Genomic DNA, 27,821 nt, shown 5'->3' on the forward strand with positions numbered 1-27,821 from the left:
TACACCCCTGATCACACACTAACACAGTTCACATTCATAGCAGCCACATACAAACAGCATGATCCCTTTGACTGTTGTATAATTCCTTCTCACATCTACGCGCTCTCCTCCTCTCACCTTTTCCCTTCACTTGTGGACTTCAGTGCACAACACATCAGCTGTCTGTGACCAGGCAAAATAAAACGTTCCAAGCCAAACCTTCATATCATAACCGCTAACCGCTACACACAGCCTACATCATTGTCACCATATTAGCTAACGTCATAGTCAACATAGCTACTAGAACTAATGCATTAGTAAACCCGCTACAATCATGCAGTACAGTCAGCAAGCAGTTTAGCAGTTACACCGGCGGGCCCCGGTGGCAATAAATGTAGATGGGTAAAATAAAATAAAAAAGCAGACATTGAATATCCCTTTGAGCATGGTGAAGTTATTAATTACACTTTGGATGGTGTATCAATACACCCAGTCACTACAAAGATACAGGCATCCCCCCTAACTAATTTGCCGGCGAGGAAGGAAACCGCTCAGGGATTTCACCATGAGGCCAATGGTGACTTTAAAACAGTTACAGAGTTTAATGGCTGTGATAGGAGAAAACTGAAGATGGATCAACAACATTGAAGTTACTCCATAATACTAACCTAAATGACAGAGTAAAAAAAGGAAGCCTGTACAGAATAAAAAATATTCCAAAACATGCATCCTGTTTGCAATAAGGCACTAAAGTAAATCGCAAAAAATGTGGCCAATAAATGAAATTTTTGTCCTGAATACAAAGGATAATGGCGCCGAAGGAGATGGCTGCTGTTTTACGGGCTCCTAACCAATTGTACTATTGTGTGTTTTTTCACGTTATTTATAACTTATTTTGTACATAATGTTTCTACCACCGTCTCTTATGACCGAAAAGAGCTTCTGGATATCAGGACAGCGATTACTCACCTCTTACTGGACGAAGATTTTTTCTTTAACGAGTTGGATGCGAAGGATTTTCTTCAGACACCCGACAAGGCCCAAATCCCTGACATTCGCATGAGAAAGAGACAGAGATATCGGGGACGTAGGTCGGGATGCCTTGTAAGGATCCGACAGAGAGTACGTAATCTGCCTCTACCATCAGTCCTATTAGCCAACATACAATCATTGGATAACAAAATAGACAAACTAAGATCACGGATATCCTACCAACAGTACATTACAAACTGTAATATCTTATGTTTCACCGAGTCGTGGCTGAACGACGACGTGGATAACATACAGCTGGCGGGATATCAAATCAAATCAACTTTTATTTGCCACATGCGCTGAATACAACAGGTGTAGACCTTACAGTGAAATGCTTACTTACAAGCCCTTAACCAACAATATGGTAAAAATAGCAAATAATTAAAGAGCAGAAGTACAATAAAATAACAATAGGGAGGCTATATACAGGGGGTACCGGTACAGAGTCAATGTGCGGGGGCACCGGTTAGTGAAGGTAATTGAGGTAATATGTACATGTGGTTAGAGTTAAAGTGACTATGCATGAATAATAAACAGAGTAGCGGCAGCGTAAAAGAGGGGGATGGGGTGGGGTGGGGTTGGAGGGCAATGCAAATAGTCTGGGTAGCCATGATTAGCTGTTCAGGAGTCTTATGGCTTGGAGGTAGAAGCTGTTAAGAAGCCTTTTGGACCTAGACTTGGCACTCCGGTACCGTTTGCCGTGCGGTAGCAGAGAGAACAGTCTATGACTAGGGTGGCTGGTGTTTTTGACAATTTTTAGGGCCTTCCTCTGACACCGCCTGGTATAAAGGTTTTGCTCATCTGAGGTAGAGTATCTAATGATAAGCTATAGACCACACTATTTACCAAGAGAGTTTTCATCTATATTTTTTGTAGCTGTCTATTTACCACTACAAACCGATGCTGGCACTAAGACCGCACTCAATGAGCTGTATAAGGCCATAAGCAAACAGGAAAACGCTCATCCAGATGCAGCACTCCTAGTGGCCGGGGACTTTAATGCAGGGAAACTTAAAGCCATTTTACCTAATTTCTACCAGCATGTTAAATGTGCAACCAGAGGGAAAAAAAAACTCTTGACCACCTTTACTCCACACACAGAGACGCGTACAAAGCTCTCCCTCGCCCTCCATTTGGCAAATCTGACCATAACCCTATCCTCCTGATTTTTGCTTACAAGCAAAAACTTAAGCAGGAAGCACCAGTGACTCGGTCAATAAAGAAGTGGTCAGATGACACAGATGCTAAGCTACAGGACTGTTTTGCTAGCACAAACTGGAATATGTTCCAGGATTCTTCCGATGGCATTGAGGAGTACACCACATCAGTCACTGGCTTCATCAATAAGTGCATCGATGACGTCATCCCCACAGTGACCGTACGTAGAGCGAGACTCTAACCCAGACACTTATAAGAAATCCCGCTTTGCCCTCCTACGAACCATCAAACAGGCAAAGCATCAATTCAGGACTAAAATTGAATCGTACTACACCGGCTTCGACGCTCGTCAGATGTGGCAGGGCTTGCAAACTATTACAGACTACAAAGGGAAGCACAGCCGCGAGCTGCCCAGTGACATGAGCCTACCAGACTTACGTCTATGTTCGCTTCGAGGCAAGCAACACTGAAGCATGCATGAGAGCATCAGTTGTTCCGGACGACTGTCTGATCACGCTCTCCGTAGCCGATGTGAGTAAGACCTTTAAACAGGTCAACAGACTGATTACCAGGACGAGTACTCAGAGCATGCGATGATCAACTGGCAAGTGTCTTCACTGACATTTTCAACCAATCCCTGACTGAGTCTGTAATACCAACATGTTTCAAGCAGACCACCATAGTCCCTGTGCCCAAGAACACTAAGGTAACCTGCCTAAATGACTACCGAACCGTAGCGCTCACGTCTATAGCCATGAAGTGCTTTGAAAGGCTGGTCATGGCTCACATCAACACCATTATCCCAGAAACCCTACACCCACTCCAATTTGCATACCACCCCAACAGATCCACAGATGATGCAATCTCTACTGCACTCCACACTGCCCTTTCCCACCTGGACAAAAGGAACACCTACACTACCAGTCAAAAGTTTGGACACACCTACTCATTCAATGGTTTTTCTTTCTTTTTACTATTTTTTATATTGTAGAATAATAGTGAAGACATCAAAACGATGAAATAACACATATGGAATCATGTAGTAACCAAAAAAGTGTTAAACAAATCAAATAATATTTTATATTTGAGATTCTTCAAAGTAGCCACCTTTACCTTGATGATAGCTTTGCACACTCTTGGCATTCTCTCAACCAGCTCCATGAGGTAGTCACCTGTAATGCATTTAAATTAACCGCTGTGCCTTTATAGTTAATTTGTGGAATTTCTTTCCTTCTTAATGCGTTTGAGCCAATCAGTTGTGTTGTGACAAGGTAGGGGGGTATACAGAAGGTAGCCCTATGTGGTAAAATACCAAGTCCATATAATGGAAGAACAGCTCAAATAAGCAAAGAGAAACAACAGTCCATTATTACTTTAAGACATGAAGGTCAGTCAATACGGAACATTTCAAGAACTTTGAACGTTTCTTCAAGTGCAGTCGCAAAAACCATCAAGTGCTATGATGAAACTGGCTCTCATTAGGACCTCCACAGGAATGGAAGACCCAGAGTTACTTATTTCATAGTTTTGATGTCTTCACTATTATTCTACAATGTAGAAAATAGTAAAAAATTGAGAAAAACTCTTGAATGAGTAGTTGTGTCCAAACTTTTGACTGGTACTGTACGTGTGAATGCTATTCATTGACTACAGCTCAGCGTTGTGTCAGCCTATTAATTATGAAAATATACAAAATTCCTTATTACTAGGCTATTCAAAATCAAATACAAATACAAAAACTGTAAGCCGCCCTGCACAATCAATGAACCAACAGCATCCCCTAGGGCTGGCTGTTCGCTCCCAGACTCGTGGATAGAAATGTTGGAGCGTAGCATAAGGTAACCAGTCTATCCAGTATGCATAATAATACAGTCCACACTCAAAGGCGAATACTCACATTTGTTTAATTTTGAAGTATAGGTTAGACCAATTATGTTCCAAAGACATCTTTAAATCAGTTTTGTTTTATGCTTTTCTGCCATGCGTAATATGTGGTAGGTTATGTATTGTATAACAACACCACAATCATCATTTTAATTCATGTTTTTTTTTTTCGGGCTTGGGCTCATAAGCCTATGCATATGCATAAGCTCTAATAGGCTATGCATATTGTGTTTTGAATGAATCATCACCTTAGAAAGCCTGTCCATTTAGTTTCGTTGTGTTAGGCTTTGAAACAACATCCACAACGACCATGTTTTCCACTCAGTTTCAACCTGCTTTTGAACTTTCTTCAAATTGATCATCACAGTGAGGTGAGTTTTTAAAGCATGATACTGTTTCCATGATAAGTGTGTGATGTGATTTTTTTTGCATTTGCATTGATGTCAGAATGGTTAGAGGGACAATAGAGCCCTGAGTACCAGGCCATTAGCAACCTGATGGTGGTTAGGGTACTACCAATGTATGTCCTGAGTGCATAAGAGATTACCTTGACTCAACGGTAACGTGGAATTTTACTGCGATCATGACTCATTACTGCCGGTGTGATGGTAATGTTGTCACTGCAACAGCCCTATTCCTGAGTGGCCTAGTTACAGTTTTGATTTAAATTGGCTTGCAAATCTATGGCAAGACTTGAAAATGCCTGTCTAGCAATGATCAACAACCAACTTGACAGATCTTATTTTTTATTTATTTTTTATTTAACCTTTATTTAACTAGGCAAGTCAGTTAAGAACAAATTCTTATTTACAATGCTGGCCTACCAAAAGGCAAAATGCCTCCTACGGGGACGGGGCTGGGATTAAAAATAAAAAAAATGGTACAAAACACACATCAAGACAAGAGAGCCTACATAAAGAGAGACCTAAGACAACAACATAGCATTGCAGTAACACATGATAACACAGCATGGTAGCAACACCACATGACAACAACATGGTAGACACAATCTTGAATAATTTTTAAAGAATAATGTGCAAATATTGTAAAATACAGGTGTGCAAAGCTCTTACAGACTTACCCAGAAAGACTCACAGCTGTAATTGCTGCCAAAGGGGATTCTAACATTTATTGACTCAGGTGTGTGAATACTTATTGTAGTGGCAAGGGTTCATTATTCTAAAATCCCACTTCTATAAACACCTAAATACAGGTTTGGTTCCTTATGGGTTTCCATAGATGAGGCATTTTATAATCTGGAACCTTAGCAACTACATAAGTAGAATACTATAGAGCTACTAGGCCTCTTCCATCAGGTGCAATCACCTGTCCTAATGAGTTACTGACACTTATCTTTACCCATAACCCTTCATTCTCTATTCTTACAGGTAAACCATAGGTGTCCACCAGGTGTCACAATAGCATCCATAAAAGGCTTCTGATATACATACTGTATTTAACATAATGAACATTGTACATACATTCATCTACAATAATAAGCATTTTCTATAGATTTCTATATCTTTCATAAAACAACCCAAATAAGTTAAATACTTTTTTTTTTTCATTTTTAACACTTATGTAAATGATATATTTCTGTATTTCATTTTCAATACATTTGCTAACATTTCTAAAAATACATGTTCACTTTCTCATTATGGGGTATTGTGTGTAGATGGGTGAGGAAAAAATCAATTGAATCCATCTTTAATTCAGGCTGTAACACAACAAAATGTGGAATAAGTCAAGGGGTATGAATACTTTATGAAGGCACTGTATGTCAGGTCGCTGAGTTGGCCTAAGCATTGACCCCTCATGGTAGAGACCAAGCCCTCTGGTCACAGATGTTCCTGTAGGATTGATAGAAATGCTGTCAAGCTCAAGATCAGATCATTACCATTGAAGTGAAGGGTAAGAGAGAACAACAAGTTTTTACACTTGCTGATCCAATTTATCAGCTTAATTTATCAGCTTACCATCCCTTCATCCCTGTGTGTCTGTGAGGAATTATAACAACCCAGTAAAAATTCAAATATTCAGCTTGACCTTTTAAATATTAGGAAATGTAATCATCACCATCTGTTGTTACACAATTGCTTGAAACTCTCCGCTTAATAAGTGGGCAGACAGGGCAGAGATTACGCATGTTTATATTTCAGATCCATAAAAGTCAAAAATCTCCAGAGTAAATATGAGTCTGTCAAGCAGTAATGACGTCTGACGTGTGTGTGTGTTTGTCCCAGTGTCCCCTGCAGCGGAGCGTCTCCGCTATATCCTGGGAGAAGACGATGACATGCCCACCCCCACCCTCTTCACTGAGATGGACACGCTGCAGCAGGACGGGGACGAGCTGGAGTGGAAAGAGTCTGCCAGGTGACTTCTGACCCATAGATCACATACAGACATACAGAAACATACAGTAAAAGCCAGCCTTGACAGCCAATATCAAGTCTGTCAAGTTCATGCCAAGATTTTGACAGTCTATGTTATAGCTATAGCTATCAACTACTGAGTCACCTGTAGTGTAGGCTAATTCATATTTTAACATGCGTATGGTGATACCAAAAATACATTTCATAGAACAAATTGTCCCACTCCTTTATCATAGACGGATGTCATTCTAGAACCCACCAATTTTGTCATGCATTTCATGTTTATTATGGCATGCATGATGAATTAATGTCTTATTGTTAGCATGTGTCATTCCCAAGACAAGCAGTCAGTGTTTACATCATACCAGTTTCGACGTGAATTATTTGTCCCTTCCAACTCATTTGATGCCTCCAACTCATGCCCTCTTTCTGTCCCTGTACTGGGGTCCAGGTGGGTGAAGTTTGAGGAGAAGGTGGAGGACGGAGGAGAGAGGTGGAGCAAGCCCCATGTGTCCACCCTGTCCCTGCACAGTCTGTTTGAGCTCAGGACCTGTCTACAGACCGGCACTGTGCTGCTGGATCTGGAGGGATACTCACTGCCTCAGATAGTTGGTGAGCAACACAAATTCCCCTTTACAGAGCACTAATGCATACCAAATAAGTATTGTGTGATTCTTACCTAATGTTTAGAGATAGTACTGTAAATAATTTAAATTCTCTGTCACAAATGACAAGCAGAGGTGTTATCCCTTCTAAGAACAGTTAGCCTAGTGTGTACAGTGTATTTTAGTGATGCTAACAGCATCCAATAGTTGACAAGAAAGGCTGTTGGTTGTGAGTGATACTACAAACAGTACTAAGACAACATTCTCCTGCAGATGAAATCATCGATCGGCAGATAGATGAGGGCATGTTGTCTCCTGACCTAAGAGAGAAGATCACCTTTGTCCTCCTGAGAAAGCACAGGCACCAGACCAAGAAGCCCATCCACCGCTCTCTGGTTGACATGGGCAAGGCCAGCGGTGGTGGTGCCCGTGAGTGTCCCTCTCCTCTATGGTCAAGTATGGCCATCGGTATCCCTATACACGTTATAGTACTTCCTAAGTTTTACACTTGCAGCCTACTTATATACATTTTTAAAAAAGTGTATTATGCCCACTGCATAGGCTTTCTTACACTTTCTTTAATTGCAAATTATCACAAATTTTTCCATGCAGTCATCTCAGTTTTATTCAATTGAATTAAATAAACTTTATCCCCAAGGAGAAATTATAGTATATCTCCGTAAACAGTCTCCTGTCTTCCTTACTTGTATTTCCTCCTCAGCTCGTAGTCCAGGTGCAGCGGCCGCATTCAACCGCTCCATAGAGGACCTCCGCATGAAATCACAGTCAGGAGGCTATGGTCGTCTGCGTGAGTCTCTCTCTCATCATCTCTCTAGAGCCTGTCTGTCTCTTTTTCTCTTTCTTTCACACTCTCTTCCTGTGACTTCTTGTATCGCTCTTAAAGATGCACTCTGCAGAAATCGTTCCTCCATTTCCTGGTTGCTAAAATTCTAATAGTTTGCCTAATTTCAGTTTATGTGACAAAACAAGCAAGTATAGTGGAGAGAATCATTGTACCATCTAAACGCTATGAAATATATTTTTCATAACCAAAACTATTGTATTTTCAGCTGTTTGAAGCTGGTGTACAAAACCAAAAGTAAAAGACGCAAAAACAAAACTTAAGAACTGGAAGCATAGAAATAGTGCACATAGAACAGATCTACCGCTTTTTATACTTGCTTTCAATGAGAATGACAGATCTATAACATACATATTCTATGTGCATTTGGTCGGGTCACCCAAAAAGTTACATATTGCAGCTTTAAATATCCTATTATTCCCTTCTCTCTTTTTAGATGTGTTTGAAGCTATAGAGAATACTACAGGGTTCTCCCCAAAGAATGTAAGAGAGGCGCTGCACCACTATGTAAAAAAGTATATTACTTGTTATCATATAAGGCCATATTTTGCTCTAGATTGCAGGAAATGGCAGTTACAGGTGTTAAAAAATGTAAAAGCACTGACCCCCTCCTGGCCTCCTCCCCGGCCATACTCAGCAGCACCACCTTGTTAAAAAATCTTGAGGAGAACCCTGTACTGATAATATTTAATCCTCTTCACGGCATGAATTCATTTTATTTGAAGAAGAAAATCTCAGTTGATTTGCACATGTGTCTTTGATACATAGAACACTCTCCATATCCTCAACATTGATATGATCAATTATTCACATGTACTGTGTTGCTTTACAGGTCATGCCCATAGTAGGAGTATGAATGACATTGCAGACACTCTGAGCACAGACCAGGTGACCCACTGATACAACATTACAACTCAGCAGGCTCAATTCAATCAAACATCATCCTTGCAGAGCGAAACTACAGGTTTTACGGAATTATTGTCATAATATAATTTAGGTTTTCTAATCTAGGTTAATTTAGGTTAGTTTCATTACTTAAAATGTGCACTTCCTCTGTGCAGAAATTATGTTAGTTTTCCGCAAAGATGTTTGATTGAATTGCAACCAGAGTGTTTGTAGGAATTCATATTCCTTCTTTTGCAATGGCAAAACGTGTTGAGTTTGTGTATCCATACAGTATGTGTTTGTGCCGAATTTTCAATATCCATTTAACCAGTAAATGTGCTGAATTTTACATATACATTTAATTTAGCTTGGCAAGCAGCTGTATGCTGCAGAGGATTTGTATTGCAGTTGTATTTCATTGTTGCCATGGGAGCCCGATGAGAGCCAGTATTGTTATAATTCTCATAAAATCTTTGATTGTGTTTGTTTTAGTGTTGGTGTCACAGTGCAGTCGGGAGCAGGCAGCCTCACAACTCAGTCTTTTCTAAGGGTGATTTAAAAGGAGCATTTAAACCCAGTGAGACAGACGGCCCCTCCGTAAACACAGGAGAATTCCATTGTTAGCAGGGTTATTATGCTGTGAATGATGGTGACAGGGACAGGCGTAGTGTGCTAAGCATTGGGTTGAAACAGTTGCCTCTTTGAGAATCTTATGCCCAAATAATTGTCTTGAGATAATGTGCTGGACAAATACGTTGGGTTTAACTCAGTAGATATGTGAATCAATACATCTCTGGGAACTTGACTGTTTCTGCATCTATTTGGCTAGTGTAAAGCAAAAACAGACTGGCTTCCAGGCTATCCCAATCTTTTCAAACTGCCCTCACTGTTTAGTCTATGGTTGAGTGGTTTATACTACACGTAGGGGCATACATGCATACAGTAAGTCATGTACCAGTGTGGAACTGATAGACTAGGCCACATTTCACATATTCAAGCCCCAGGCTACATTGGATTTTGGATTTTTTACATTAATTAGAATTTACGCTCAGAGACTAGTTTTGTTATCCATCAAAAACATATGCTGCCAGAAGAGCACTGAGGTGAAATGTAATGATGTTCTTCAAACAGATCATTGAGTGGATAGATAGAAGCCTAAAGGCATTGTTAGAACACACTGACAATGTCAAGAAGGAGAAAACTATTGTATGCACATATTTTATGCTTTCACTGTCGGATTTGAATAATTTATTAGTGTCATATAGTGATATTTATGTGGGTATATAAAAGAAAAACTAGGACTAGGACTTGAAAATATGATGCAATTTCACCTAAAATTTTTGTCAGTTATGCTGACAAGAAATCCAGTGTCCATACCATACAGTATATGCCATGATGTATCATCTCTCTCTGACTCTGTCCTTCTTGTCCCTCCCTCCCTCCATAGCTAAGGAATAAGTTCATGAAAAAGATTCCTAGAGATGCTGAGGCGTCTAATGTGCTAGTGGGTGAAGTGGACTTCCTGGATAAGCCCTTTGTAGCCTTTGTCCGCCTGGCACAGGCCACCACTCTGGGAGGACTCACAGAGGTTCCTGTGCCCACCAGGTAATGGCTGTCTGCCTGCCTGTCTGACACATTAGCATCATATTTCATATGATTCATATTACCCCTTACTCCTCTCTGTCTGTCTATCTGTTTCTCTCTCTCTCTCTCTCTCTCTCTCTCTCTCTCTCTCTCTCTCTCTCTCTCTCTCTCTCTCTCTCTCTCTCTCTCTCTCTCTCTCTCTCTCTCTCTCTCTCTCTGTCTCTGTCTCTCGCTCTCTCACTCTTTTTTTCTGTCTCTAGTTTTTCTCTCCGTATCTGTTCTTATGCCCATGCAAACATGAGCCCTAAACCATTGTTGAGGTGTCTATTTTATCCCCACTACCTAATCTATCCTTAGTTGAATGCACTGCATGTAGGTCGCACTGGATAAGTGTCTGCAAAATGACAAAAATGTACAAAATGTTGGTCTGTGGTCTGACATAGTTTACACATACTGTACATAATTGCTGCCTTTCCTACTCCTTTGTATCTGTTCTTATGCCCATGTGAGCACATCTTTTGACATTTTGTGAGCCATTGTTGAGGTGTCTTTTTCCCCACACTACCACAGATTCCTGTTTCTTCTGTTGGGGCCCACAGGAAAAGCCAAGTCCTATAATCAGATTGGTCGAGCAATAGCTACTCTAATGGTGGATGATGTAAGTTTCTGTCAATGTGTTTTTTTTTCTTGAATACAGATGACATGGAAATACAGGCATGATTGTCTGGCAACTTGAGTCAGCCAAAAATGTGTGGACTTCACGTACTGATAATGAGGCCTCCATGGCTTGCTGTTGGTACCGTTCAGCCTCACCTGTCACTATCATGGACATTGACATGTTTTGAACAGAGTCCCACCACGGTCATAAATTAGGAATAGTTCCCTGGGTTTACATCCCATTACTTTATGAGGGGACAGGACAGGTCCTAAATCAGATAGATCATTATTATGCACTGCTGCACAACCTATCTTTCTTTCTCACTCCCCCCCCCCTCTAGCTCTTTAGTGATGTGGCGTACAAGGCTAGAGATCGAGAGGATCTGATTGCAGGTATAGATGAGTTCTTGGATGAGGTAATCGTGCTGCCACCCGGAGAGTGGGACCCCAAAATCCGTATCGAGCCCCCTAAGAAGGTGCCCACGGCTGACAAGAGGTTGGAGTCATATTTAGGTTTTCTAATCTAGGTTAATCTAGGTTAGTTCCATTACGTAATCATTTCCCCACACTACAAAAGTCACTTCTGACCTCTAAGACCCAGATATGAGGTCCTTCTCAGTATTTCTGCCATCAACACTTCCCTTCCCTCTCTTCCTGTGTTTATTCCTTCTGTGTACAGGAAGTCAGTGTACTCTCTGAATGAGCTGGGTCAGGCGAATGGTACGGTGGGAGGAAGTGGAGGCCACGCGGAGGATGAGGAGATGCCAGTGGCTCACGAACTGGGAGAAGAGCTGGCACACACTGGGAGGTAGGCTACTGGTTGAGAACTGGGATTGACACCTTTTAGATGTATGTTAGGAGACTAGGAAGAATGATAATGTGAAAGGAACTGGGTCTGAACTGGGATAAGAGAGAAATGCTACTGAGTGAATTGAGATATGAGGTAGAGTACTTGAGTGGAACTGGTACTAGAGCTGGGGAGGGTAGTGTGTTTTTTCCCTGTCTTACATTTGCACTTTTGGAGGTTTTACTATATAATGTCTTCCATCCTAGACACATTTCCTCATCTGCTTGCATGCACCTCCCCTATATCAAGGTGTTTTGGTACTTCCCTTATGCACTATGCTTTTCCGTGTGCTAACTTTTACTATAACACAGGTCAGTATAGTCTACCAGTCTAACGGTCTATCCTGCCCTCTAAGCGCATGAAAGAACAGTGAAGACATGAGAATAAGAGCACCTCCTCCCAGCTGCCCACTGCACTGAGGCTAGGAAACACTGTCACCACCGATAAATCTACGATAATCGAGTATTTCAACAAGCATTTTGCTACGGCTGGCCACGCTTTCCACCTGGCTACCCCTACCCCGGCCACCAGCTCTGCACCCTCCGCTGCAACTTGCCCATGCTTCTCCTTCACCCAAATTCAGATAGCGGATGTTCTGAAAGAGCTGCAAAATCTGGACCCCTACAATTTGGACCCTTTCTTTCTAAAATTAGCCGCTGAAATTGTCGCAACCCCTATTACTAGCCTGTTCAACCTCTCTTTCGTATCGTCTGAGATCCCCAGAGATTGGAAAGCTGCCGCGGTCATCCCCCTCTTCAAAGGGGATGACACTCTAGATCCAAACTGTTACAGACCTATATCCATCCTGCCCTGCCTTTTGAAAGTATTTGAAAGCCAAGTTAACAAATAGATCACCAACCATTTCGAATCCCACCATACCTTCTCCGCTATGCAATCTGGTTTCCGAGTTGGTCATGGTGCACCTCAGCCACGCTCAAGGTCCTAAACGATATTATAACCGCGATCGATAAAAGACAGTATTGTGCAGCCGTCTTCATCGACCTGGCCAAGGCTTTCGACTCTGTCAATCACTACATTCTTATTGGCAGACTAAATAGCCTTGGTTTCTCAAATGACTGCCTCGCCTGGTTCACCAACTACTTCTCAGATAGAGTTCAATGTGTCAAATCGGAGGGCCTGTTGTCTGGACCTCTGGCAGTCTCTATGGGGGTGCCACTGGGTTCAATTCTTGGGCCGACTCTATTCTCTGTGTATATCAATGGTGTCGCTCTTGCTGCTGGTGACTCTCAGATCCACCTCTACGCAGACGACACCATTTTGTATACATCTGGCCCTTCATTGGACACTGTGTTAACAAACCTCCAAACGAGCTTCAATGCCATACAACACTCCTTCCGTAGCCTCCAATTGCTCTTAAACGCTAGTAAAACTAAATGCATTCTCTTCAATCGAACGCTGCTTGCACCCGCTCGCCCGACTAGAATCACTACTCTCGGCGGGTCACGCTGCCAAACATGCCCTCGTAAAACTGACTATCTTACCGATCCTTGACTTAATATAATAATAATAATAATAATAATATGCCATTTAGCAGACGCTTTTATCCAAAGCGACTTACAGTCATGCGTGCATACATTTTTGTGTATGGGTGGTCCCGGGGATCGAACCCACTACCCTGGTGTTACAAGCGCCGTGCTCGACTTCAGTGATGTCATTCACAAAATAGCCTCCAACACTCTACTCAGCAAATTGGATGTAGTCTATCACAGTGCCATCCGTTTTGTCACCAAAGCCCCATATATTACACACCATTGTGACTTGTACGCTCTCGTTGGCTGGCCCTCACTACATATTCGTCGCCAAACCCACTGGCTCCAGGTCATCTATAAATCACTGCTAGGCAAATCCCCGCCTTATCTTAGCTCATTGGTCAACATAGCAACACCCACCCGTAGTATGCGCTCCAGCAGGTATATCTCACTGGTCATCCCCAAAGCCAACACCTCCTTTGGCCGCCATTCCTTCCAGTTCTCTGCTGCCAATGACTGGAACGAACTGCAAAAATCTCTGAAGCTGGAGACTATCTCCCTCACTAACTTTAAGCATCAGTTGTCAGAGCAGCTTACCGCTCACTGCACCTGTACACAGCCCATCTGTAATTAGCCCACCCAACTACCTCATCCCCATATTGTTATTTATTTTGCTAATTTGCACCCCAGTATTTGCACCCCAACTTACTACATTTGCACACACTGTATATAGATTTTCAATTTTTCTATTGTGTTATTGACTGTACGTTTTTGTTTATCCCATATGTAACTCTGTGTTGTTGTTGTTTTCATTGCACTGCTTTGCTTTATCTTGGCCATGTCGCAGTTGTAAATGAGAACTTGTTCTCAACTGGCTTACCTGGTTAAATAAAGGTGAAATAAAAAAAAATACAAAAAACACACAGCTAAAAAATCTCCCCTATTGATCTTATTTAGGGGCAATAAAATGATCCTACCTAGACTAGCCTACAACACCACAATGCAATTAATAATTGCATTATTGTTTTCAAGTGACTACAACATTCTATAGCCTACTCTAGGCTGCAGTGAAAATGTAATTTGAATAACAGATCAGTTGTGGGTCTACACTCAACAGTTTATAAGGACTAGAAAGGCACAGTAGCAGGCCAGTCTGGCTGTATTTTTATTTCTGATACTGAATGTGCTGTCTGTTTCAGATCATCATTCTCCCAAGTCGTCCTGTAATAAGGTGGCCACATATGCTCACGGCAGGCCCAGTTTTTCAGGAAAGCTTAACACATGCTCTGCCTCCTCTCCAATCCGAGCAGCTATTCCTCACACACCTAGAACCTAACGCTTCAATATAGCCTATTATCATTTAACTTATAAAATGTATGACTTTTTATATGTGGCATGAACATAACCAGTCACAATGTTTTAATCCGATTAGGCTACTTAAAAAGTATCCTGTAGGCAAGTGCACAATAATCCAAAATATAATTCCAGCATCCTCAAAATGGCTTGACATTAACCAGTTTTCCATTCAACCTTTTTATGCGAGAAAAGTAGCCTACATGTCTGATAAATGTCACCACATCATGGGAAAGCATGCAGTTTATTAGGCTACAGATTAAATAAATTACGATGAACTTCACAGGGTGGTGAAAGTGCACAGTGATGAGGTTGATGCTCCTTTCAATAAATATCGAGGGTCTTATTCTGGTGACATGATGATCGATGCTTGGCTGCCATTTGACAAATACAAATAATCTCACTTCTGCCCATAATAATCTCATCATGTAGTAGGCTATGCCTGCACTGTATCTGCAAGATGTTGGCTAGAGCGCACATGCCAATACCAGAGTGGGCACATTCACTATACCTACTCAACATTTTCTTTGAAAAAATCATCAGTATGCCTAGAGTTGAAAATGCCATGGAAACCAATTTTTTTATTCGGTATATGGGAATTTAACCTCAAACTGTATTTTTATGTGCACTACATATTTACAAACAGACTTTTATCTGCAACAAGTCAATTTGATGGAAACACGAGTCTGATGGGAAAATTCTCCAGGGTTTCCCTTAGCTGGTAATTGCTGGCATTTGGCTGATAAAAAAATTAAAAGCTAATAAATTAAATTGAAGCCAAATTGTCCAGGAGAGGTTGTCTATCATAGCCGACACCCCAGATTTGCGCTTCAGCACCATTCTCTCACGCCTTGCGGGCACATGCGCCTGCTGCTGAGGAGAGAGAGAGCGAGAGAGGAGCCTTGGCCTAGGCCACTGTTGATTGTGAAGATGGAGGCCTTTTTCATTGAAGTAAAACAAAGGTTAGAGGAAAAAGAGTATGCCTTTAGTGAAAAGCCTACAAGGGGAATGTAATATAAGTTTCAATATTGTAGTGGACTAAGATGAGAAGAATGTAGGCTACTGTACAACTCCTTATTTAGGTAGGATGCAATTTTGGAACTTACATTTATTTATAATAATTCGTTTTTATAATTTGTATTATTATTATTGTATATCATTGTTATTATTGTAAGCTTATTTACTGAACAAAAATATAAACGCAACATGCAACAATTTCAACGATTTTACTGAGTTACAGTTAATATAAGGAAGTCAGTCAATTGAAATAAATTCATTAGGCCCTAATCTATGGATTTCACATGACTGGGCAGGGGAGCAGCCATGGGTGGGCCTGGGAGGGCATAGGCCCACCCACTTGGGAGCCAGGCCCAGCCAATCAGAATTAGTTTTTCCCCACAAAAGGTCTTTATTACAGACATAAATACTCCTCAAATTCATCAGCTGTCCAGGTGGCTGGTCTCAGATCAAATCAAATCAAATCACATTTTATTGGCCACATGCGCCGAATACAACAGGTGAGGAGTTACAGTGAAATGCTTACTTACAGCCCTTAACCAACAGTGCATTTATTTTTAATAAAAATGTAAAAATAAAACAACAACAAAAAAAGTGTTGAGAAAAAAAGAGCAGAAGTAAAATAAAATAACAGTAGGGAGGCTATATATACAGGGGGGTACCAGTGCAGAGTCAATGTGCGGGGGCACCGGCTAGTTGAGGTAGTTGAAGTAATATGTACATGTGGGCAGAGTTAAAGTGACTATCCATAAATAATTAACAGAGTAGCAGCAGCGTAAAAGGATGGGGTGGGGGGGCAGTGCAAATAGTCCGGGTAGCCATGATTAGCTGTTCAGGAGTCTTATGGCTTGGGGGTAGAAGCTGTTGAGAAGTCTTTTGGACCTAGACTTGGCACTCCGGTACCGCTTGCCGTGCGGTAGCAGAGAGAACAGTCTATGACTAGGGTGGCTGGAGTCTTTGACAATTTTGAGGGCTTTCCACTGACACCGCCTGGTATAGAGGTCCTGGATGGCAGGAAGCTTGGCCCCAGTGATGTACTGGGCCGTACACACTACCCTCTGTAGTGCCTTGCGGTCAGAGGCCAAGCAGTTGCCATACCAGGCGGTGATGCAACCAGTCAGGATGCTCTCGATGGTGCAGCTGTATAATTTTTTGAGGATCTGAGGACCCATGCCAAATCTTTTCAGTCTCCTGAGGGGGAATAGGCTTTGTCGTGCCCTCTTCACGACTGTCTTGGTGTGTTTGGACCATGATAGTTCGTTGGTGATGTGGACACCAAGGAACTTGAAGCTCTCAACCTGTTCCACTACAGCCCCGTCGATGAGAATGGGGGCATGCTCAGTCCTCTTTTTTTTCCTGTAGTCCACAATCATCTCCTTTGTCTTGGTCACGTTGAGGGAGAGGTTGTTGTCCTGGCACCACACGGCCAGGTCTCTGACCTCCTCCCTATAGGCTGTCTCATCGTTGTCAGTGATCAGGCCTACCACTGTTGTGTCGTCTGCAAACTTAATGATGGTGTTGGAGTCGTGCCTGGCCATGCAGTCATGGGTGAACAGGGAGTACAGGAGGGGACTGAGCACGCACCCCTGAGGGGCCCCCGTGTTGAGGATCAGTGTGGCAGATGTGTTGTTACCTACCCTTACCACTTGGGGGCGGCCTGTCAGGAAGTCCAGGATCCAGTTGCAGAGGGAGGTGTTTAGTCCCAGGATCCTTAGCTTAGTGATGAGCTTTGAGGGCACTATGGTGTTGAATGCTGAGCTGTAGTCAATGAATAGCATTCTCACGTAGGTGTTCCTCTTGTCCAGGTGGGAAGGGCAGTGTGGAGTGCAATAGAGATTGCATTATCTGTGGATCTGGGGCGGTATGCAAATTGGAGTGGGTCTAGGGTTTCTGGGATAATGGTGTTGATGTGAGCCATGACCAGCCTTTCAAAGCACTTCATGGCTACAGACGTCAGTGCTATGGATCGGTAGTCATTTAGGCAGGTTATCTTAGAGTCCTTGGGCACGGGGACTATGGTGGTCTGCTTGAAACATGTTGGTATTACAGACTCAGTCAGGGACATGTTGAAAATGTCAGTGAAGACACTTGCCAGTTGGTCAGCACATGCTCCGAGTACACGTCCTGGTAATCCGTCTGGCCCTGCGGCCTTGTGAATGTTGACCTGCTTAAAAGTCTTACTCACATCGGCTACGGAGAGCGTGATCACATAGTCATCTGGAACAGCTGGTGCTCTCATGCATGCTTCAGTGTTGCTTGCCTCGAAGCGAGCATAGAAGTGGTTTAGCTCGTCTGGAAGTCTTGTGTCACTGGGCAGCTCGCGGCTGTGCTTCCCTTTGTAGTCTGTAATAGTTTTCAAGCCCTGCCACATCCGACGAGCGTCAGAGCCAGTGTAGTACGATTCAATCTTAGTCCTGTATTGACTCTTTGCCTGTTTGATGGTTCGTCGGAGGGCATAGCGGGATTTCTTATAAGCGTCCGGGTTAGAGTCCCGCTCCTTGAAAGCGGCAGCTTTACCCTTTAGCTCAGTGCGGATGTTTCCTGTAATCCATGGCTTCTGGTTGGGTATGTAAAAATGGTCACTGTGGGGACGACATCATCGATGCACTTATTGATGAAGCCAGTGACTGATGTGGTGTACTCCTCAATGCTATCTGAAGAATCCCGGAACATGTTCCAGTCTGTGCTAGCAAAACAGTCCTGTAGCTTAGCATCTGTGTCATCTGACCACTTTTTTATTAACCGAGTCACTGGTGCTTCCTGCTTTAGTTTTTGCTTATAAGCAGGAATCAGGAGGATAGAGTTATGGTCAGATTTGCCAAATGGAGGGCGAGGGAGAGCTTTGTATGCGTCTCTGTGTGTGGAGTAAAGGTGGTCTAGAGTTTTTTTTCCTCTGGTTGCACATTTAACATGCTGGTAGAAATTAGGTAGAACGGATTTAAGTTTCCCTGCATTAAAGTCCCCGGCCACTAGGAGCGCTGCATCTGGATGAGCGTTTTCCTGTTGATTTATGGCCTTATACAGCTCATGGTAAATAGACAGCTATGAAAAATATAGATGAGAACTCTCTTGGTAAATAGTGTGGTCTACAGCTTATCATAAGATACTCTACCTCAGGCGAGCAAAACCTTGAGACTTCCTTAGTATTTGATTTTGTGCACCAGCTGTTGTTTACAAATATACACAGACCGCCACCCCTTGTCTTACCGGAGTCAGCCGTTCTATCCTGCCGATGTAGCGTATAGCCCGCTAGCTGTATGTTGTCCATGTCGTCGTTCAGCCACGACTCGGTGAAACATAAGATATTACAGTTTTTAATGTCCTGTTGGTAGGATGACTGTAATCTTAGGTCATCCAATTTGTTCTCCAATGATTGAAGATTGGCTAATAGGATTGATGGGAGCGGCAGTTTACTCGCTCGCCGTCGGATCCTTACAAGGCACCCCGACCTACGTCCACGATATCTCCGTCTCTTCCTCATGCGAATGACGGGGATTTGGGCCTTGTCTGGTGTCTGTAGGATATCCTTCGCGGCCGCCTCATTGAAGAAAAAATCTTCGTCCAATACGAGGTGAGTAATCGCTGTCCTGATATCCAGGAGCTCTTTTTGGTTATAAGAGACGATGGCAGAAACATTATGTACAAAATAAATTACAAATATCGCAGAAAAACACACATAATAGTACAATTGGTTAGAGGGCTGTAAAACGGCAGCCATCTTCTCCGGCGCTGTTCTTTCATGATCCCGCAGGTGAAGAAGCCTGATGTGGAGGTCCTGGGCTGGCGTGGTTACACGTGGTCTGCGGTTCTGAGGCCGGTTGGACTTACTGCCAAATTCTCTAAAACGACATTGGAGATGGCTTATGGTAGAGAAATTAACATTCAATTATCTGGCAATAGCTCTGGTGGGTATTCCTGTAGTCAGCATGCCAATTGCACACTCAATCAAAACTTGAGACATCTGTGGCATTGTGTTGTGTGACAAAACTGCACATTTTAGAGTGGCCTTTTATTGTCCCCAGCACAAGGTGCACCTGTGTAATGATCATGCTGTTTAATCAGCTTCTTGATATGCCACACCTGTAAGGTGGATGGATTATCTTGGCAAAGGAGAAATGCTCACTAACAGGTTTTGTGCACAACATTTGAGAGAAATAAGCTTTTTGTGCATATGGAACGTTTCTGGTATCTTTTATTTCAGCACATGAAACATGGGACCATGTCACGAACGTTGAGAGACGGGTCGGACCAAGGTGCATCGTGAAAAGCGTACATGTTTGTTCACCCAATAAACATACAAAACAAAACAAGAAACAACGTAACGTGAAGTCCAAAGGGCTATACACACACCAGCCTAACAGGAACACAAACAAGATCCCACAACCCAGGCAGGAAAACTGGCTGCCTAAGTATGATCCCCAATCAGAGACGGCAATCCCCCCACGATGCACCAAGCCCTGTCTGGACCCTGGTATGGGAGACCCCGAACCTGGAGAGGGGCTGACGTCTGGGCCTGGATCGGCAATCCTCCCGCGATGCACCAAGCCCTGTCTGGACCTTGGTGTGGGAGACCCCGAACCTGGAGAGGGGCTGACGTCTGGGCCTGGATCGGCAATCCCCCCACGATGCACCAAGCCCTGTCTGGACCCTGGTGTGGGAGACCCCGAACCTGAAGAGGGGCTGACGTCTGGGCCTGGATCGGCAATCCCCCCACAATGCACCAAGCCCTGTCTGGACCCTGGTGTGGGAGGCCCCGACCCTGGAGAGGGGCTGACTTCTGGGTCTGGAGTGGAGCCGCTGACCGGAGCTGAACTGGACCTCGGTGGAGCGGACTGCTCTGGCTCCGGAGTGGAGCCGCTGACCGGAGCTGAACTGGACCCCGGTGGAGCGGACTCCTCTGGCTCCGGAGTGGAGCCGCTGACCGGAGCTGGACTGGGCACCGGTGGAAAATTCCAGCCCTGTAGTAGGACTGGTTGCCGGCCCCAGACTGGGCACCGACACGTTTAGGAGCTCCTGCTCCAAAACGGAGCTGTACGTCGTGCCCAACGAAAAATGTACGAATTAGCATCCTTCTATACATCTATATCTGTATAGCAGATGCTGTAGTCATCTGACATAAAGAAATGCATGTCGGTGTCATAGTATGCCGCGGGCATATCTCTCTCTATCTCTCTGGGGCTAGGCCTAAGCTTCCCTTCCTTTATATAGGCTATATATTTTTTTTAAATATTAATATCTTACAGTGGACACATCAGCCTATAGGCCTATGCACTGCACTGATGCTTAGTGCTCAAATCTCTGAGTGAGGTGGACAATTACTGTTTTAGGAAAGTGGCCTAAAAACCAATAAAAAAAAGGTGCCTATGAATTTTTGCATATGCTACACATGGAAACACAAGGAATAGTGTTTTTGTCATTTGTTATAGGTTGTTTTTTAGGACACGTAGCCTAATTGTGGCTCATTTGACCAATATCCCTCTTTTATTGATGGATGGCGCTGGCTGCGCCAAGTCGGATCTGAATGCATATGGATGTCTGGAAAATGTCTCCAATGTCTGGTCAATTAAAATTAGCTGGTCACGTTGTCCTGGCGTCAAATTTTCCTAAAGGAAACCCTGAAATGTGCATATTGTTTTTATGCTGATTTTAGAATATTCGCATGAAATATTCTGGACAACACCCTGTCTGTCACGAATTCCGCCGAGACTGCTCCTCCTCCTTGTTCGGGCAGGCTTCGGCGTTCGTCGTCCCCGGAGTACTAGCTGCTACCGCTTGATGTTCTCTATGTTTGTTTGGTTTTGTCTTGTTGGTGCACCTGTTTCGTATTATGTATTGATTATGTCACCTATAAGTTTCCTTTGGTTTTGTTTGCAGTTGTGTGTTGTTGTCCGCCGGTGAATGTTATTTGTTTTCTAGTTGTTAGTGTTTTACGCACTGTTTGCGTAATCGCTCGCCTCCTGTGTTTTGAGGGCCGTTATTTTGTATTTGTCTTTGTGACAATTAAAGTCGTTTTCGACTAAGCTTCTGTGTCCTGCGCCTGACTCCAACACCGCATCCACATCAGCTTCTGACACTGTCGTTCTCTGTAAACATCAAAGTGGTGACCCGCTCCTGCAGGTTCATGCTCTACAACATCTGTAGAGTGCGACCCTACCTCACACAGGAAGCGGCGCAGGTCCTAATCCAGGCACTTGTCTTCTCCTGTCTGGACTACTGAAACTCACTGTTGGCTGGGCTACTCGCTTGTGCCATCAAACCCCTGCAGCTTATCCAGAACGCTGCAGCCCGCCTGGTTTTCAACCTTCCCAAGTTCTCTCATGTCACCCCGCTCCTCCGCACACTCCACTGGTTTACAGTCTAAGCTCGCATCCACTACAAGACCATGGTGCTGACCTACAGAACAGCAAGAGGAACTGCCCCTCCTTACCTTCAGGCTATACTCAAACCCTACACCCCAACCCGAGCACTAAGTCCCCGACTTTATTGTGCAATCCTGGTCACTTTTACAATTATTTGTGTACTTAAGTATTTTTTTAACTGACAAATAAAATCAATCAATCAATCCAAACTCTGCAGAGGCAATTTGATGAATGGAAAGAGACATCTGTTACAAAACACCAAAAAGTTTAATGACATTCAGAGATTGTCAAGCCAAGCCTTCGATACTTGGTAAGTTTACAAGGTAGGGAGGTATGTCTTTTCTGTTTGTCGAGGTTGACATAGTCTATTTATTGTGGTGTTGAAAATGCAAACCATGTTGGTATGTTTTGTTTATTGGTGTGTTGGTACATATATGTTGCATATATTTTATATAATTATAAATATGGCATCAAAATCGGATTTCCCCCTAGCTGTTCATTGTCTGCAACCGGCTCTGATCGTGAAGTAATGAAACAGGCAGGGAGAGTGAGCTCCTCTGTAGTGGTCGGCGAACCCTCAACCTTCTGGCTTATAGCCCTGCGTGGCATCGACTGGGCCACAAAACAAAGTAGATATCCACGTTTATAAACCCAGGGTCGCTACAGTTAATGTTATTTGTGGTCATAAACATTATTTTGAGTTATTTCTATGAGGGGGGAGGGTGTTAAATTTATTTTACAGTACAAGGGGAAGGTCATGTTAAAATATTTTTGACGTTGGGGAGGGGGGTGCAGTTTCTTTAATGACACCTTGAGTTGGATCTCTCCTGGTCAGGCGTTCAGTAATATACTATTAGAAAAAAGGGTTCCAAAGAGGTTCTTCGGCTGTCCCCATAGGAGAACTGTTTTTGGTTCCAGGCGGAAACCTTTTTAGTTCGATGTAGAGCCCTCTGTGGAAAGGGTTCTACATGGAACCCAAAAGAGTTCTACCTGGAACCGAAAGGGTTGTAACTGGAACTAAAAAGGGTTCTTCAAAGGGTTGTCCTATGAGAACAGCCTAATAACCCTTTTAGGTTCTAGATAGCAAAATCTAAGAGTGTAGCCAAGATAATCTCGTCTCCTTTCCTCATCGGCCTGATATTATAGTTTTAAATCATCATCGGTTCAATTGGCCCATCCTGTCACACTGTGAAACGACAGACAGACTGAAGTGAGTCAGTGTGATGCATTAAACAGATGATAATGCGTTTTAAACAGAGCATGTGCGCCATCATAACCAGAGTGTTTGTGTCTGTGACAGGCATTTTGTGACAATTGCTGATGTAAAAAGGGCTTTATAAAATATATTTGATTGATTGACTGTGTCTGTGGCAGGTTCTGCATCATAACCAGAGGGTTTGTGTCTGTGCCTGTGTCTGTGGCAGGTTATGTGGAGACCACAGTGTTTGTAGCTGTGTCAGGTTCTGCATCATAACCAGTGTCTGTGTTTTTTTCAGGTTCTGTGGAGGTTTGTTTCTGGACATCAAGAGAAAGCTGCCCTGGTTTCCTAGTGACTTATACGAAGGCTTCCACATCCAGTCCATCTCTGCAGTCCTCTTCATCTACCTGGGCTGCATAACCAATGCCATCACCTTCGGAGGCCTGCTGGGGGATGCCACAGACAACTATCAGGTAGAGCTGATGTAGCCTGAAATCCAGAACTGTTTTGTGTTAACATTCCACCCCTTGTAATCTGTGTCATATGCCAATATGTTTGGCATATCAAGGAGTACAATGAGTGAAATGTTAGCACAAACAGACTGGTACCCAAGTTAGGGCTGATGACCCTTGAATAAATTTATATTTAGTTAATTTACTGATTCAAATACATTTTTTCTGAGTCTGTGATTTGCTAAATAATGTTTTTAGTATGGAACATGAGCCCCAAAAATTGTATGGTAGCTAACTCACTCTAGCAGGTGATGTACAGTGGGGGAAACAAGTATTTAGTCAGCCACCAATTGTGCAAGTTCTCCTACTTAAAAAGATGAGAGAGGCCTGTAATTTTCATCATAGGTACACGTCAACTATGACAGACAAATTGAGAAAAATAAATCCAGAAAATCACATTGTAGGATTTTTAATGAATTTATTTGCAAATTATGGTGGAAAATAAGTATTTGGTCACCTACAAACAAGCAAGATTTCTGGCTCTCACAGACCTGTAACTTCTTCTTTAAGAGGCTCCTCTGTCCTCCACTCGTTACCTGTATTAATGGCACCTGTTTGAACTTGTTATCAGTATAAAAGACACCTGTCCACAACCTCAAACAGTCACACTCCAAACTCCACTATGGCCAAGAACAAAGAGCTGTCAAAGGACACCAGAAACAAAATTGTAGACCTGCACCAGGCTGGGAAGACTGAATCTGCAATAGGTAAGCAGCTTGGTTTGAAGAAATCAACTGTGGGAGCAATTATTAGGAAATGGAAGACATACAAGACCACTGATAATCTCCCTTGATCTGGGGCTCCACGCAAGATCTCACCCCGTGGGGTCAAAATGATCACAAGAACGGTGAGCAAAAATCCCAGAACCACACGGGGGGACCTAGTGAATGACCTGCAGAGAGCTGGGACCAAAGTAACAAAGCCTACCATCAGTAACACACTACGCCGCCAGGGACTCAAATCCTGCAGTGCCAGACGTGTCCCCCTGCTTAAGCCAGTACATGTCCAGGCCCGTCTGAAGTTTGCTAGAGTGCATTTGGATGATCCAGAAGAGGATTGGGAGAATGCCATATGGTCAGATGAAACCAAAATATAACTTTTTGGTAAAAACTCAACTCGTCGTGTTTGGAGGACAAAGAATGCTGAGTTGCATCCAAAGAACACCATACCTACTGTGAAGCATGGGGTTGGAAACATCATGCTTTGGGGCTGTTTTTCTGCAAAGGGACCAGGACGACTGATCCGTGTAAAGGAAAGAATGAATGGGGCCATGTATCGTGAGATTTTGAGTGAAAACCTCCCTTCCATCAGCAAGGGCATTGAAGATGAAACGTGGCTGGGTCTTTCAGCATGACAATGATCCCAAACACACCGCCCGGGCAATGAAGGAGTGGCTTCGTAAGAAGCATTTCAAGGTCCTGGAGTGGCCTAGCCAGTCTCCAGATCTCAACCCCATAGAAAATCGTTGGAGGGAGTTGAAAGTCCGTGTTGCCCAGCGACAGCCCCAAAACATCACTGCTCTAGAGGAGATCTGCATGGAGGAATGGGCCAAAATACCAGCAACAGTGTGTGAAAACCTTGTGAAGACTTACAGAAAACGTTTGACCTGTGTCATTGCCAACAAAGGGTATATAACAAAGTATTGAGAAACTTTTGTTATTGACCAAATACTTATTTTCCACCATCATTTGCAAATAAATTTATTACAAATCCTACAATGTGATTTTCTGGATTTTTTTTCTCATTTTGTCTGTCATAGTTGACGTGTATGATGACGTTCTATGATGAAAATTACAGGCCTCTCTCATCTTTTTAAGTGGGAGAACTTGCACAATTGGTGGCTGACTAAATACTTTTTTTCCCCACTGTATGTGTGTGATGGATGGGGCCAGTGACTGCACTAAATCCATTTGTTGAGCTCAACACATACTGAAACCATTTAGGATAAGTGCTCTGGCTGGCTGCTACTGATGATTCACACAGACTGTCTGTCAGATTGAAATACAGCAGGCTCTTACTGCCTCTCTCTAACACATGCACCACCACTTCTCTCTGTCTGTCTCTCTTCACCGCTCTCTCTCTTCTCTCTCTCTCCCTACTCTCTTCCCTACCCGGTTTCTCGCCCTGCCCTCCCTTCTCTCTCTCCTCTATATCAGGGTGTGATGGAGAGTTTCCTGGGCACAGCGTTGTCAGGAACAGTGTTCTGTATGTTTAGTGGTCAGCCCCTCATCATCCTCAGCTCCACTGGACCCATCCTCATCTTCGAGAAACTGCTCTTCGAATTCAGCAAGTGAGAGCTCAACCCCACTTCAAAGTCAGACTGTAGCCCAGGGGTGTCAAACTCATTTTGCCCAGGGGGCCGCATTCGTTCTTCAACGAGGTCCAGAGAGCCGCATTGAAAAATGGATATATTTCCTTGCCGTCAAAATATACATTGTTTTTTGAATTTTCGATGCTCCCTGACTGTTTATTGATTATTAGCGAGCTGGACAGTCATGAAACTGTGTGAATATAGGTCCATTATCATTTCTACACAGTTTCAATTTGTTTTAGTCATTTTAAAATATATTGAGTTCGTCCCCCTCTCAATTTTTTGGGGACACCTCTGCTGTAGCCTATATAGTATGTAATATCTTAATACAAATGGTTCCTCCCTTTGATTTGAAAGACAATTCAAACACCCACATCAGACATTATATACTATTTAAGGCACAATGGTGAGATTTGATATGTCATATTGGAGAGTGTGTCCATTCCAGCTTTATAAAAGGACTGTTTTACCTTCCACTTTCTGCCCTATATCAATGTTCTTATTTCTAAGGAACAATGGTATAGACTACATGGAACTGCGTCTGTGGATAGGAATCCACTCCTGTATCCAGTGCTTCCTCCTGGTCGCCACCGACGCCAGCTACATCATCAAGTACATGACCCGCTTCACAGAGGAGGGCTTCTCCAGCCTGATCTCCTTCATCTTCATCTCTGACGCCATCAAGAAGATGGTGAGTCACACGCAGGCATGCGGACGCACACAGACGCAGGCACGCTCACACTTAGGCACACACGCACACAGGCACACACACACTTAACTGTTGATGTAATGTTGCTACAGATGGGCTCCTTCAAGTACTATCCCATCAACACCGAATTCAAGCCCGACTACGTCACTGCCTACAAGTGCGAGTGCCTGGCCCCAGACCCCAGTGAGTCCATCTTTGGCTATATAGTATATCATTATAGTACAGTAACAACACAGTTAGCCAGAGTTCCCAGCAGGGGGCATAGAGTTTGTTATAGGGTTGGAGAGGGTAGTAATGGGGCATCAGGGCCTAGTAGCCTGGATGCCAATCTGTTTCTGCTCTCATGTCAACTCCTTATGGAATTGTCATGCCAAACATGGCAAAAGTTTGACTTGCAATAACAGAAATGGAGTTGGCAAGAGCACAAACAGATGGGAGTATAAACAGGACCTGGCTACTGCTAAGGGGTTTGGGGACATAAAGATGATAGAATGGCTTGTTAATATAATGATGTATTATACCTTTGTGCCTCTCTGGAGATGTTCATTGCATTGGGAAATCGTTATGAGAATTGACTTAAGATATTTGACTAATGTAACTGATTTGTCTTATATTTGTTTTTGCTGCACTCACAAATGGCTGCTGTCTGATGCAAGTGAGTAACACTTTGTATGCATGAGCTTCAACTAGTTACTTTCTCTGTTCAAGGTCTCAAAGTCTACCTGATGAATTCTTATTCCATTTTGCATTTCTCTTGTCCTCTGACTCTGCCCTCTCATTGTTTTCACTCTCTGCATCTCAATTTCTCATTCATTACCCCCCTCTCTCCGTCTGTCTCCCTTCTTTTCACTTATTAAACAGTGGCTTCAATGATCTTCAATGGTTTAGTGCCAGTGCCAACTGATAACACCTCTAGTCTCTTTGGAGTAAGTGTTTTTAAAAATTCTATTTTCACTTTGTCATGTCTATTTATAGAGATGTTAGAACAGGCGTAATGCCCCTAAATG

General features: G+C 43.2%; 1 protein-coding gene across 1 annotated transcript in view; it reads left to right on the forward strand.

Moving 5' to 3' along the window:
* Nucleotides 1-27,821, forward strand: part of LOC121585040 (electrogenic sodium bicarbonate cotransporter 4-like) — a 72,969-nt gene that overhangs the window by 21,899 nt on the left and 23,249 nt on the right. The window contains exons 4-17 of the mRNA XM_041901374.2: nt 6,297-6,426; nt 6,877-7,037; nt 7,304-7,459; nt 7,752-7,838; nt 8,725-8,780; nt 10,225-10,382; nt 10,932-11,019; nt 11,360-11,514; nt 11,698-11,826; nt 23,581-23,755; nt 25,951-26,084; nt 26,616-26,796; nt 26,907-26,997; nt 27,703-27,740. Coding sequence (XP_041757308.1) covers nt 6,297-6,426; nt 6,877-7,037; nt 7,304-7,459; nt 7,752-7,838; nt 8,725-8,780; nt 10,225-10,382; nt 10,932-11,019; nt 11,360-11,514; nt 11,698-11,826; nt 23,581-23,755; nt 25,951-26,084; nt 26,616-26,796; nt 26,907-26,997; nt 27,703-27,740 — 1,739 coding nt within the window. The remainder of the gene's footprint in view (nt 1-6,296; nt 6,427-6,876; nt 7,038-7,303; nt 7,460-7,751; nt 7,839-8,724; nt 8,781-10,224; nt 10,383-10,931; nt 11,020-11,359; nt 11,515-11,697; nt 11,827-23,580; nt 23,756-25,950; nt 26,085-26,615; nt 26,797-26,906; nt 26,998-27,702; nt 27,741-27,821) is intronic.

The sequence above is a fragment of the Coregonus clupeaformis genome, chromosome 16 (assembly GCF_020615455.1).
Source record: "Coregonus clupeaformis isolate EN_2021a chromosome 16, ASM2061545v1, whole genome shotgun sequence".
Taxonomy (NCBI): domain Eukaryota; kingdom Metazoa; phylum Chordata; class Actinopteri; order Salmoniformes; family Salmonidae; genus Coregonus; species Coregonus clupeaformis.